The sequence below is a fragment of the Scyliorhinus canicula genome, chromosome 25, assembly GCF_902713615.1.
Source record: "Scyliorhinus canicula chromosome 25, sScyCan1.1, whole genome shotgun sequence".
In the NCBI taxonomy this organism is placed as follows: domain Eukaryota; kingdom Metazoa; phylum Chordata; class Chondrichthyes; order Carcharhiniformes; family Scyliorhinidae; genus Scyliorhinus; species Scyliorhinus canicula.
In genome coordinates, this window is record NC_052170.1 from 22,077,627 (window position 1) to 22,090,594 (window position 12,968).

Here is a 12,968-nt window from a genome sequence, read left to right on the forward strand (position 1 = left end):
TTATGTTCTTATAAAGCGAGAGGGAGAATGAACCAGGCCTTCACCGTCATCAGACAAAATGCTGATGATGTTGCTCGCCGTGTAGAATGTGGATGGAAGCCTCAGGTTGAAGACTGGGTTTAAAGGAGGCTGGAAGATTTGCCTAGCTTGAGGCTGCAGGAAGAAGACTATAGTGTAAGCTTTGCAGAGATAAATAATTCTGGGGTTCGAGGTTACCTGGCTGGAAAAGGGAAAAGGAAACACTCACAGTTTTGATTTTGGTTGTGACCTACTTTTGATAGGAACAGCAATTTCATGGTGTGTGCGTTGTGAGATTAGTGAAAATATATCTTAAATTTTAGAAAGAAAACTTAAAGGAAAAGAGTGTTTAGTCAAGTGTTTTTTTTCATAGAAATTTGATACAGTAAAAGTTTTAAAACGTGAAGTTTGGATGTGTTATCCTTCCCGCGGTTAACTGGAAGTTTGAATTTCTCATTAAAAGTTCTGTCTCAACGGAAATCATAACAGTCAGATACCAACTTGCACCACATTTCTCAACCCCAGCCTGACTCAATAGTAGCATTATTGCCCGAGTCAGCAGGCTGTGGTATTCAGCCGCACCCCATGGATCTGACCTTCATAAGCTCCACAGCAACATTACTACACCGACGTCACAGAGGTGCAACGAGAGCTGTTCAGTCTGATCCAACCCTTCTAATGCATGGATTCAGAGTTAGATTTTCAGATCCATTACAAATCTAAGATCGGAGAGATCATTCTTATTGGTACTCATTGTTACTTTTGATTTGAGTACGTGTTCCCAATTTCCCAAAGAACTGGTTGAAAAATGCACAGAGTAGAGAAGGTGAGCCCGAGTGATTGGGGCCCAAACTCAGCACTTGGAGAAATACTCTGACTGGGGAGAGTGGGGTGTTGTGTGAAGGTGTTGTGTAGCCATCTCCAATTGCTGCCTCTCACTGTTAACAATGTCTCAAACGGTAATTTTGCTCTCATTACCTGGCTCCTCCTCCTCCCAAGACCAGTGCAATCGTATTCCCGGTGAGGATTCGGGCCAGTCGGGAGAAGTCGCTGTGTCGATCGGCTGTTTTCAGAAATAGTTTTTCATACAACTCCCTCTGAAAGAGGAATGATGATTACTACTTTTCCACTTCACCCCCAAACTCTACTTTCTCCCGCCTCCGTAACATCAGTCCCCCACCGTCGCCGAATCCGTTTTCTCCCAGCAAGCCACACAGAATGAGTTCGTCATTCCCATTCCTCTGCCTCGTCCTTCCTGAGCTCCCGCTGACACCAAGTCCTGTCCTGCAGTCCCACTGTTGCTCGTCGTGTCCTGCGCTCCCATTGCCATCCCAGCCCTGTCCTGTGCTCCCATTGCTGCCCAATTGCTGTCCTGTGCTCCCATTACTGCACAAGCCCTGTCCTGCGCTCCCATTACTGCACAAGCCCTGTCCTGCGCTCCCACTTTGTACAAGCCCTGTCCTGCGCTCCCGCTGTTGCACAAGCCCTGTCCTGCGCTCCCGCTATTGCACAAGCCCTGTCCTGCGCTCCCGCTGTTGCACAAGCTCTGTCCTGCGCTCCCGCTGCTGCACAAGCCCTGTCCTGCGCTCCCGCTGCTGCACAAGCCGTCCTGCGCTCCCGCTGCTGCACAAGCCCTGTCCTGCGCTCCCACTTTGTACAAGCCCTGTCCTGCGCTCCCGCTGCTGCACAAGCCCTGTCCTGCGCTCCCGCTGCTGCACAAGCCGTCCTGCGCTCCCGCTGCTGCACAAGCCCTGTCCTGCGCTCCCGCTGCTGCACAAGCCGTCCTGCGCTCCCGCTGCTGCACAAGCCGTCCTGCGCTCCCGCTGCTGCACAAGCCCTGTCCTGCGCTCCCGCTGCTGCACAAGCCGTCCTGCGCTCCCGCTGCTGCACAAGCCCTGTCCTGCGCTCCCGCTGCTGCACAAGCCCTGTCCTGCGCTCCCGCTGCTGCACAAGCCCTGTCCTGCGCTCCCACTTTGTACAAGCCCTGTCCTGCGCTCCCGCTGCTGCACAAGCCGTCCTGCGCTCCCGCTGCTGCACAAGCCCTGTCCTGCGCTCCCGCTACTGCACAAGCCGTCCTGCGCTCCCGCTGTTGCACAAGCCCTGTCCTGCGCTCCCGCTGTTGCACAAGCCCTGTCCTGCGCTCCCGCCGTTGCACAAGCCCTGTCCTGCGCTCCCGCTGTTGCACAAGCCCTGTCCTGCGCTCCCGCCGTTGCACAAGCCCTGTCCTGCGCTCCCGCTGTTGCACAAGCCCTGTCCTGCGCTCCCGCCGTTGCACAAGCCCTGTCCTGCGCTCCCGCTGTTGCACAAGCCCTGTCCTGCGCTCCCGCTGTTGCACAAGCCCTGTCCTGCGCTCCCGCTGTTGCACAAGCCCTGTCCTGCGCTCCCACTGTTGTACAAGCCCTGTCCTGCGCTCCCACTTTGTACAAGCCCTGTCCTGCGCTCCCACTTTGTACAAGCCCTGTCCTGCGCTCCCACTTTGTACAAGCCCTGTCCTGCGCTCCCGCTGTTGCACAAGCTCTGTCCTGCGCTCCCGCTGTTGCACAAGCCCTGTCCTGTGCTCCCGCTGTTGCACAAGCCCTGTCCTGTGCTCCCGCTGTTGCACAAGCCCTGTCCTGTGCTCCCGCTGTTGCACAAGCCCTGTCCTGCGCTCCCGCTATTGCACAAGCCCTGTCCTGCGCTCCCGCTGTTGCACAAGCTCTGTCCTGCGCTCCCGCTGTTGCACAAGCCCTGTCCTGCGCTCCCGCTGTTGCACAAGCCCTGTCCTGCGCTTCCGCTATTGCACAAGCCCTGTCCTGTGCTCCCGCTGTTGCACAAGCCCTGTCCTGCGCTCCCGCCGTTGCACAAGCCCTGTCCTGCGCTCCCGCTGCTGCACAAGCCCTGTCCTGCGCTCCCGCTGTTGCACAAGCTCTGTCCTGTGCTCCCGCTATTGCACAAGCCCTGTCCTGTGCTCCCGCTGTTGCAAAAGCCCTGTCCTGCGCTCCCGCTGTTGCACAAGCTCTGTCCTGCGCTCCCGCTGTTGCACAAGCCCTGTCCTGCGCTCCCGCCATTGCACAAGCCCTGTCCTGCGCTCCTGCTGTTGCACCTGGCCCTGCCCTGAGCTCCCGCCGTCGCCCATGCCCCGTTACCAGTTTCTGGAGGCTCCGACGAGAGAAGATCCTGCGAGGACACTTGATGTGAAAGTGCCCGGAACACCAGCTCCTCATGTTCAGCCATTCCACAGTCCGGGACGGGCCGGGCCCATCCTCCTTGTGCAGAAGGATGAGCTGCTTCAGTGCTCGCACCGCTGTGTTCTCCAACATCTGCTCCAGCTGCAGAGAAACACAAACCACAGGGTGAGGAGAGCCTACATCGCGGTGGAGGGAGACGCTCCACTTGCTGTCTAATTCAACGTCGCAATAGAAAAATCAAACCAAAATCCTTTCAAGACCAAATGGGAAAAATTTCAAAGTGCTAACTACACATTTCTAAATTGACTGTTCAACCATCAGTGTCCTGGGCTCCCTATAACCAGAGATTTCCTACAGTGTAGACCCCCATTGGGTCTGCAACCAAACAAAAAGAGCACCCTATCTAGGCCCACTCCCCTGCCTATCTCCGTGTCTCACCTAACCTTTGGTCACTAAGGGCAATTTATCATGGTCAATCCACCTAACCTGCACATCTTTGAAGAGTACGGAGCACCCGGAGGAAACCCACGCAGAATCTGGGGCAAAGTGCAGGCTCCGCGCAGACAGTCGGTCGAGGCCGGGATTTGAACCCGGGACCCTGGCGCTGTGAGGCAGCAGCGCTAAGCACCGTGCCACCTCGCCGCCCCGAGTACTTGGGACAATCCCTCTTCTGCATTTCGACCGTTCCCGTTCCACATTATCACAGCTTGGGTTTCGCCAACCCGCTGGCACCAGCTGCACGGCTCGAGCAAGCTGCCCCACGCGTCTCCTCAGGGGTTACAGGGAACGACCAACAGTCCGCCGATTAAATAAGAGCCCCGCGCGCTTCCAACGCTACCTCTCCCAAGCTGGGCTCCTGGTCCCCCAGTCCGACTATCAGGATGCAGTCGGCCTGTCGAATGCAGCGTTGGGTCCAGGGTGTCATGCCGTAGTCAGTCTGGTACAACACAATTCGATGGATATCCTCCTGCTGGGCCAGCCAGCCTGAGAGGCGGTATTCGTGGATGCTGCGCAGCAGGATAGAAAACAAAAAGGCAGAGTTTGGAAATAGCACCTCCTACGCTACGCAGTGAATGGAGACACACTGGCTTCTGACACTCGTTACAAAGTTGGAATCACCGACAGAACCAAAAAGGGTTCAGGTTTGGTACGTTTCGGCGTGGCCCATTCGGCGTCAGGGAAATAATTGGCTGATTCGGCTTGGCCGTTTAGGCGTCAGGACATTTCGGCGTCACTTTTTAAAATATTTTAAAAACCTAGTTAAAAAACCTTCATTAAAACGCCGAATTGGCCATGCCGAAACGTCCCATTCCCCTCTCAGGAGCAAAGGTGAAATGGTTCCAAGGTTTTAAATAAACCTTTTAAACCTTGAGGGTGGGGGGGGGGGGGGTGCTGTTCCCCCGAACCAGGCCGCCTGTCCGCTTCACCTCGCCGGCTCCTTCCGGAGTCACCCGCTGCTCATGTGCAAACCAGGGACAGCCTCTAAAGCGGGAGAGAAATGCTGCGCATCCTAGAACTAAGAGCAAGACCGATATTAAATGTCTGCTCATTGCACTAACCTGTCTTTCTGAAGCCTGTCCCGCTGGCGAAAAATTCGTCCGCCGAAAGGGCCCATCCCCAAAGGGTTCTACCCCCGAGAAGAAACCTTCTCTAATCTTTTTTTTAATATAAATTTAGAATATCCAATTCATTTTTTCCAATTAAGAGGCAATTTAGCGTGGCCAATCCACCTAGCCTGCACATCTTTGGGTGGTGGGGGCGAAACCCACGCAGAGACGGGGAGAATGTGCAAACTCCACACAGACAGCGAGCCAGAGCCGGGATCGAACCTGGGACCTCGGCGCCGTGAGGCAGCAGGGCTAACCCACTGCGCCGCCGTGCTGCCCCAACAGTCTCTAATCTTAACAGATCATTCACAGAAATGATCCTCATTCATACATAAAGACAGAAGTCGAAGATGGCGTGAATCAAAGTTACTGTGAATTTAAGAAAGAAACTCACAATCGGGGGGGGGGGGTTGGGTGTTTGGGAAGAGCATATTTTATGGGGTGGCCAGGGAGATGCCTCCTTCAACAGGCGCTATCATCGGGGTCCTGTAGCTCAGCTGGCTGGATGGTTGGGTTGTGATGTGGAGCCAGGCCAGTGCCGCGTGTTTTGTTCCTACATCCGTTGAGATTATTCTGCTCAACCGAGCCCAAGGTGTGGTGACCCTCAGGTTTAGCCGTTACCAGTCAGCTCTCGCAGGAGGAGCAACCTATGTTTCTCGGGGACTGTGGCGACATTTACATTGGTCAATGGGTTGGAGGCAATTCAGAGGAGGTTTACTGGGTTGGATCTGGAACGAGCAGGTTGTCTGATGAGGAGAGGCCGGACAGACTGGGCTCATGTCCACTGGAGTTTTGACGAGTGAAGGGTGACTGGATTGAAGTGTACAAGATCCTGCACGGTCTCGACAAGGTAGAGGGGGGGGGGGAAGGACGTTTCCTCTTGCGGGCGAGTCCAGAACTAGGGGTCACCATTTTAAAACTAGGGGGTCCCAATTTTAGGACAGAGATTAGGAGAATTTTCTTCTGAGTGTGCGCAACTTTGCTGAAAAAGTGGAGGAGGTCAAGGGGGGTTATTGAATATCTTTAAGATGGAGGTAGATATATTCTTGTTAGGCAAAGGGGGATGTACGTATGGGAATGTGGAACTTAACAAAATTGTCCGTAGTGTCCTAAAAAGTAAGGTTGGGGGGGGGGGGGTTGTTGGGTTACGGGTATAGGGTGGATACGTGGGTTTGAGTAGGGTGATCATTGCTCGGCACAACATCGAGGGCCGAAGGGCCTGTTCTGTGCTGTACTGTTCTATGTTAACACAAACAGATCAGCCTTGCCCCTATTGAATGGGGGAACGGGATCGAGGGGCCGAATGGCCTACTGCTGTCCCTATTTCGTATGCCGTGAAACATGTAAACATAAGCACGTGCTCCAAAAGAAGGCACACAAGGTTCGGAGGCAAGGGGGTCGAATGGAAAGGAAATAAAAGCAATAAATCCAAAAGAAAATTTTTAATAATCTCCTCAGGGGAAAACCCACTTAAGGAGGAGACGTGCAGCCCGTCCCAACTTCACCGAGATGGAAGATACACACACTGCTTGAAAATCAACCACCTGATTGGTCTTGAAGAATGACACTTAGGATTCAGTTAGGCCGGCATTTCACCACATTATGGATTCAGTTATATCGGGAAATATTGGCAAACAGCCGCCGAATAAATTAATTACTCTGTTAAACCATCTGTACCTAAAAATCAGACATCACCAAGTATGAACTAAAGCCCAATTTCTAGCAGTGCTGGGGGTATTCTTGTACAGTATTAGACTACCTTCTTTCAACATAAATCCTTAAATAGCACTCTTACCTGTCTAGAGCTGATGCACCCAGGCGTTGTCGAATAATATCGCTGGTCATCAGCAAGGTGGGGCCTGTTGGGTTACAGAGACAGCATTGCAGAGTCATTGTCAATGCACACCTTAACTCTTTGGGTCAAAGCAATTAGCCGGACGGACAGTATGTCAATGGATGGCAGAGTGTTACCTCCTGGAGTTCAAATATTTCCCCATCACCAATTCCAACCCCCCCCCCCCTTCATGGCTGAATCCCGATTCCGAATGTGTTGGCAAGCAAGGCAAATCAACCACGTCCCAGCTTCAGCCGAGGTCTGTGCGGAGGTAGCTAACGGGGCAGCTTGGAGTCTCCAGTCTGCCGCTGGTGGGGCAGGAGAACTGGTTAGAACTCCCCTCATCCCCCCCACCCCATCCCCACCACCCCCTCCCCGGCCCCTCCCCAACCCCCGCCCCCTCCCCACCCCAGCGACGCCTGCCAAAAATGCAGTGGGTGAAGACAGATTGGACACAGCTACGACGCCTCATGCAGTCCAATAGCCCGCTGCCACTGAACCCTCACAGCCCACCAATCATGACCCGAGTGAAGCACGAAAAGGAAATTAAGCACCGAGGACATGGGCTCTCCAGGCAGAAAGCAACACAGTGGAGGGAGGTGGAAAACAGACCTTAAAGAACAGGAACATTGGGAAAGTGTCTTGGTTTAAGATATAATCGGGTTGCAGATAAACAAAACCAATGCCCAACATCTTGAGTCAGAGGACGTTTGATGGCTGGTTCAAGAATTGGAACCCAATAGGGGGAAGGTTACCGCTGGGGTTTTTTATATCGCTACATTAAAGTGGTTTTGTGCATTAGAATTCAGTCGGAGATGATGGTGAAGGAATGACAATGATGATGATGGTGAAGGAATGACAATGATGATGATGGTGAAGGAATGACAATGATGATGATGGTGAAGGAATGACAATGATGATGATGGTGAAGGAATGACAATGATGATGATGGTGAAGGAATGACAATGATGATGATGGTGAAGGAATGACAATGATGATGATGGTGAAGGAATGACAATGATGATGATGGTGAAGGAATGACAATGATGATGATGGTGAAGGAATGACAATGATGATGATGGTGAAGGAATGACAATGATGATGATGGTGAAGGAATGACAATGATGATGATGGTGAAGGAATGACCATGATGATGATGGTGAAGGAATGACAATGATGATGATGGTGAAGGAATGACAATGATGATGATGGTGAAGGAATGACCATGATGATGATGGTGAAGGAATGACAATGATGATGATGGTGAAGGAATGACAATGATGATGATGGTGAAGGAATGACCATGATGATGATGGTGAAGGAATGACCATGATGATGATGGTGAAGGAATGACAATGATGATGATGGTGAAGGAATGACAATGATGATGATGGTGAAGGAATGACCATGATGATGATGGTGAAGGAATGACAATGATGATGATGGTGAAGGAATGACAATGATGATGATGGTGAAGGAATGACAATGATGATGATGGTGAAGGAATGACAATGATGATGATGGTGAAGGAATGACCATGATGATGATGGTGAAGGAATGACCATGATGATGATGGTGAAGGAATGACAATGATGATGATGGTGAAGGAATGACAATGATGATGATGGTGAAGGAATGACCATGATGATGATGGTGAAGAATGACAATGATGATGATGGTGAAGGAATGACCATGATGATGATGGTGAAGGAATGACAATGATGATGATGGTGAAGGAATGACCATGATGATGATGGTGAAGGAATGACAATGATGATGATGGTGAAGGAATGACCATGATGATGATGGTGAAGGAATGACCATGATGATGATGGTGAAGGAATGACAATGATGATGATGGTGAAGGAATGACCATGATGATGATGGTGAAGGAATGACCATGATGATGATGGTGAAGGAATGACCATGATGATGATGGTGAAGGAATGACCATGATGATGATGGTGAAGGAATGACCATGCTTTTACTGCTCTCCACTTGCTGTCTATATCTCCCGGGTTGGTTTCCCTGCGAGTGGGGGCGTTACAGCCCCTCGTTCTCACCGCGCAAGCCCCCAATGCCCAACAAACAACCATCTCCCTGGCATCTGGTGCTCGAGCTGCTCCTGAACCAGTGAGCAAGATCATTCTCCGCCCGGTTCTTCTTGCTCACACTCTGAACAACCGTTCACCTTAGCGGGCAGGCACGAAAAAGCCTTTGGTGCCCAGGGAACGTGCCACCCTGAAGGCGCCCGCATCCAAGATTCCCTTGGAAGAATCCAGAGCATTTTTAATGAAAGCAAGGTGAAACCTGAACTGCTCAGTCGATTCATTCATTCATGGCCTCCGAGGGGGAGATGGTGGCGCAGTGGTAATGTCCCTGGATAGTAGCCCAGAGGGCCCTGGGGACACCCGGTTCAAATCCCACCACTGCATTGTCGGATTTAAATTCAATGAATAAATCTGTAATCAAAAGCTAGTCTCACTAATGGTGACCAAGAAACCATTGCCGATTGTTGTATGCCCTTTAGGGCTGGAAATCTGCCCTCCTTACCCGGTCTGGCCTACATGCGACTCCAGACCCACAGCGATGTGGTTAAATCTTTTTCTTTTAAATTTAGAGTGCCCAATTATTTTTTTCCAATTAAGGGGCAATTTAGCCTGGCCAACCCACCTAACCTGCACATCTTTGGGCTGTGGGGGCAAGACCCACAAAAACACGGGGAGAATGTGCAAACTCCACACGGACAGTGACCCAGAGCCGGGATCGAACCTGGGGCGTCGGCGCCGTGAGGCAGCAGGGCTAACCCACTGTGCCACCGTGCTGCCCCTTGTGTGGTTAACTCGTAACTGCCCCCTCTGAAGTGGCCCTCGGTTGAAGGGCAATTAGGGACGGGCAACAATGGTGAGCCCACGTTCCGTGAATAAGTAATCGTGAACCAGGATTCCACAAAGGGCCATTGTTTTTTATTGCTGATGTACAATGCAAGGGGCTGGTTTAGCTCACTGAGCTAAATCGCTGGCTTTTAAAGCAGACCAAGCAGGCCAGCAGCACGGTTCGATTCCCGTACCAGCCTCCCCGGACAGGCGCCGGAATGTGGCGACTAGGGGCTTTTCACAGTAACTTCATTGAAGCCTACTCGTGACAATAAGCGATTTTCATTTCATTTTCATTTCTGGTGTCAATAGGAATCCCAGAGGTCAGTGCTCAGATTAAACCCAACGCCTTTTCAGGTGCCAAACGCTGATATCTCGCAGGCCAGGTAACCTGGTCCGACAGTGTATTGAGCTCCCACTCACCGATAGCGTTGAGTGCATGCGTCAGTTCCATGGTGAAGGCAGCAATCGGCACCTCGTGACAGACAGGAAGCACCGCCACGGTGGAAAGGTTACTGGTTGGGTTCGTTACGTCGGCGCTGCTCGCTGTTGACAGTCCGATACCAGTGCCTGAAAAGAATTGAGAGACACGAGTTATGTCCCCCGCCACGTAAAATCAACACAGGTGCTGAACTAAGCTTGGCACCGTGGAGGGCAGCTGAACCAAAGCAACTCCAGCCGTTCAAGATGGCACCCTCTCTCGGGGCAGCCAGGGATGGGCAATAAATGCCGGCCCAACCGGCGACGGCCACAAAAGGGGCTGGTTTAGCACAGTGGGCTAAACAGCTGGCTTGTAATGCAGAACAAGGCCAGCAGCACGGTTCGATCCCCGTACCAGCCTCCCCGGACAGGCGCCGGAATGTGGCGACTAGGGGCTTTTCACAGTAACGTCATTGAAGCCTACTCGTGACAATAAGCGATTATTTGCTGGTTTAGCACACTGGGCTAAACAGCTGGCTTTGAAAGCAGACCAAGGCAGGCCAGCAGCGCGGTTCAATTCCCGTACCGGCCTCCCCGAACAGGCGCTGGAATGTGGCGACTAGGGGCTTTTCACAGTAACTTCATTTGAAGCTGACTAGTGACATTAAGCGATTTATTATTTCATTTCATTATTATTATTATCCCATTAATTACTTTAAAAAAAAATGCACGTGGTGGGATCCAAGCCCAGACAGGATGTACCGTGATGGCAGGCTATCATACACACACCACCACCCAGGCTGCTAACTTGTCACAACTACAATGGAACCTCCATCCGGTTACACCCCTTTTGTGCTCCTAAAAATTATTGGAGTTATTATTCACCCCCCTTCACCCCCCCCCCCCCCCCGAACCAGGGGAAAGCAGCAACAGCCAAATTCGTTCCACCAAGGTTGGTTCAGTTCCAGAGGGAAGGAGTAGAAACTGTAGGCATGCAATATTTATAGGGAATTCAACTGTAAAGGAAATAGATAGATGTGGCCGCAATCGAGGCTCCAGGATGGTACGTTACCACCCTGGTTCTAGGGTCAAGGGTGTCTCGCAGCGGTTACAGCACATTCCGGAGGGTTGAGAAAAAAAAGGGTTGAGGTCCTAAAAGCATGACATCGGGAGTTAGGAAGAAAGATAGCTCCAGGGTCCCGGGTTCAATTCCGGCCTCAGGTGACTTTGTGTGTGGGGTTCGTCCAAAGGTGTGCGGGTTAGGTGGACTGGCCGTGCTAAATTGCCCCTCAGTGTCCAGAAGGCGAGCTGGGGTTGCTGGGTTATGGGGATCGGGTGGAGGCGTGGGCTGAAATAAGGTGCCCTTTCCAAGGGCCGGTGCAGACTCGATGGGCCAAATGGCCTCCTTCCGCACTGTAAATTCTATGATGCACCCTGCCTGGGCGAGATCCAGCTCACGACGTCTCACGAGACATTTCGAGCGTCGCAAATCTCTCAGCCAGACAAATGTAGGTCCCCTAGTCAGAAACAGGGTAATTTATAATGGGGAGCAAAGAAATGGCAGACCAACTAAACACATACTTTGGTTCTGTCTTCACAAATAACCTACCAGAACTGTTGGGACACACAGGGTTTGGCGAGAGGGAGAGATTGAAGGTGATCAGTAAGGCGCTGGGGAAACGGAAAACCTCTAAAACCCCCAGGACCTGATAATCTGCATGTCGAGAAACAACGGATGCATTGGTGGTCATCTTACAAGATTCTACAGCCTCTGGAACCATTTCTGTAAGCCCACTATTGAAAAAGGGAGCTGGAGGGTAATTATACAGCAGTAAGCCTAACGTCGGTCGTGGGCAAAATTCCAGGCTCCATTGTCAAAGATTCTATTGCAGAGCATTTGTGACACAATGGCAGAGTCAGCAGAGATTTACGGAGGGGAAATCATGCTTGACAGGTCGACTGGAATTCTTCAAGGATGCAACAAGTGGAGTTGAGGAGGAGCCAGTAGATGTGACTTATTCAGAAGGCTTTTGACAAAGTCCCACACACGAGATTAGCGTGTAAAATTACAGCGCAAGGGATTAGGGGTAGTGTATCGAGATGGATGGAAAGCTGGTTGGCAGACAGGAAACAAAGAGTAGGGAATAAACTAGTATTTTTCCAAATGTGATTAGTGGGGTACCGCAGGGATCGGTGCTGGGACCCCAGCTAGTCACAGTATATATATTAATGATTTAGATGAGGGAACAAAATGTAGTATCTCCAAATTTGCCAATGACACCAAGCTGGGTGGGAGGGTGAGCTGTGAGGAGGATTCAGAGATCCTACAGTGTGATTTGGACAAGTTGAGTGAATGGGTAAATGAATGGCAGAGGCAGTATAATCTGGATAAATGCTACGTTGGTAGCAAAAAAGAGAATGGAGACTGTTACCTGAACGGCCATAAATTAGGAGAGGGGAATGAGCAACGAGACCTGGATGTCCTCGTACACCAGTCACTGAAGGTAAGCATGCAGGGGCAGCAGGTGGTAACGTTTTGCTGGCTTTCATAGCGAGAGGATTGGAGTACAGGAGCAGGGATGTCTTGCTGCAATTATACAGGGCCTTGGTGAGACCACACCTGGAATATTGTGTGCAGTTTTGTCTCCTTGTCTGAGGAAGGGTGTTCTTGCTGTCGAGGAAGTGCAGAGGTTTACCAGACTGATTTCTGGGATGGCGTGGCAGACGTAAGAGGAGAGATTGAATCGGTTAGGATTGTATTTGCTAGAATTCAGAAAAACGAGGTGGAGGGGGGGAATCTCATAGAAACCTATAAAATTCAAACAGGACTAGACAGGGTAGATGTTCCCGATGGTGGGGGTGTCCAGAATAAGGGGTCACAGTCTGAGGACACGGGGTAGACCATTGAGGACAGAGATGAGGAGACATTTCTTCACCCAGAGAGGTCGGCCTGTGGAATTCGGTACCACAGTAAGTAGTTGAGGCCAGAACATTGAATGGTTTCAAGATGCAGGTAAGTATAGCTCTTAGGGGTAAGGGGATCAAA

General features: G+C 51.3%; 1 protein-coding gene across 1 annotated transcript in view; it reads right to left on the reverse strand.

The window, feature by feature from the left end:
• Positions 1-12,968, reverse strand: part of LOC119957014 (patatin-like phospholipase domain-containing protein 6) — a 96,636-nt gene continuing 83,668 nt past the window's right edge. Inside the window, exons 19-24 of the mRNA XM_038784598.1 lie at positions 9,926-10,072; positions 6,588-6,651; positions 4,024-4,192; positions 3,144-3,326; positions 997-1,115; positions 1-220 (exon numbers count right to left, since the gene is read on the reverse strand). Of these exons, the coding sequence (XP_038640526.1) occupies positions 1-220; positions 997-1,115; positions 3,144-3,326; positions 4,024-4,192; positions 6,588-6,651; positions 9,926-10,072 (902 nt within the window). The remainder of the gene's footprint in view (positions 221-996; positions 1,116-3,143; positions 3,327-4,023; positions 4,193-6,587; positions 6,652-9,925; positions 10,073-12,968) is intronic.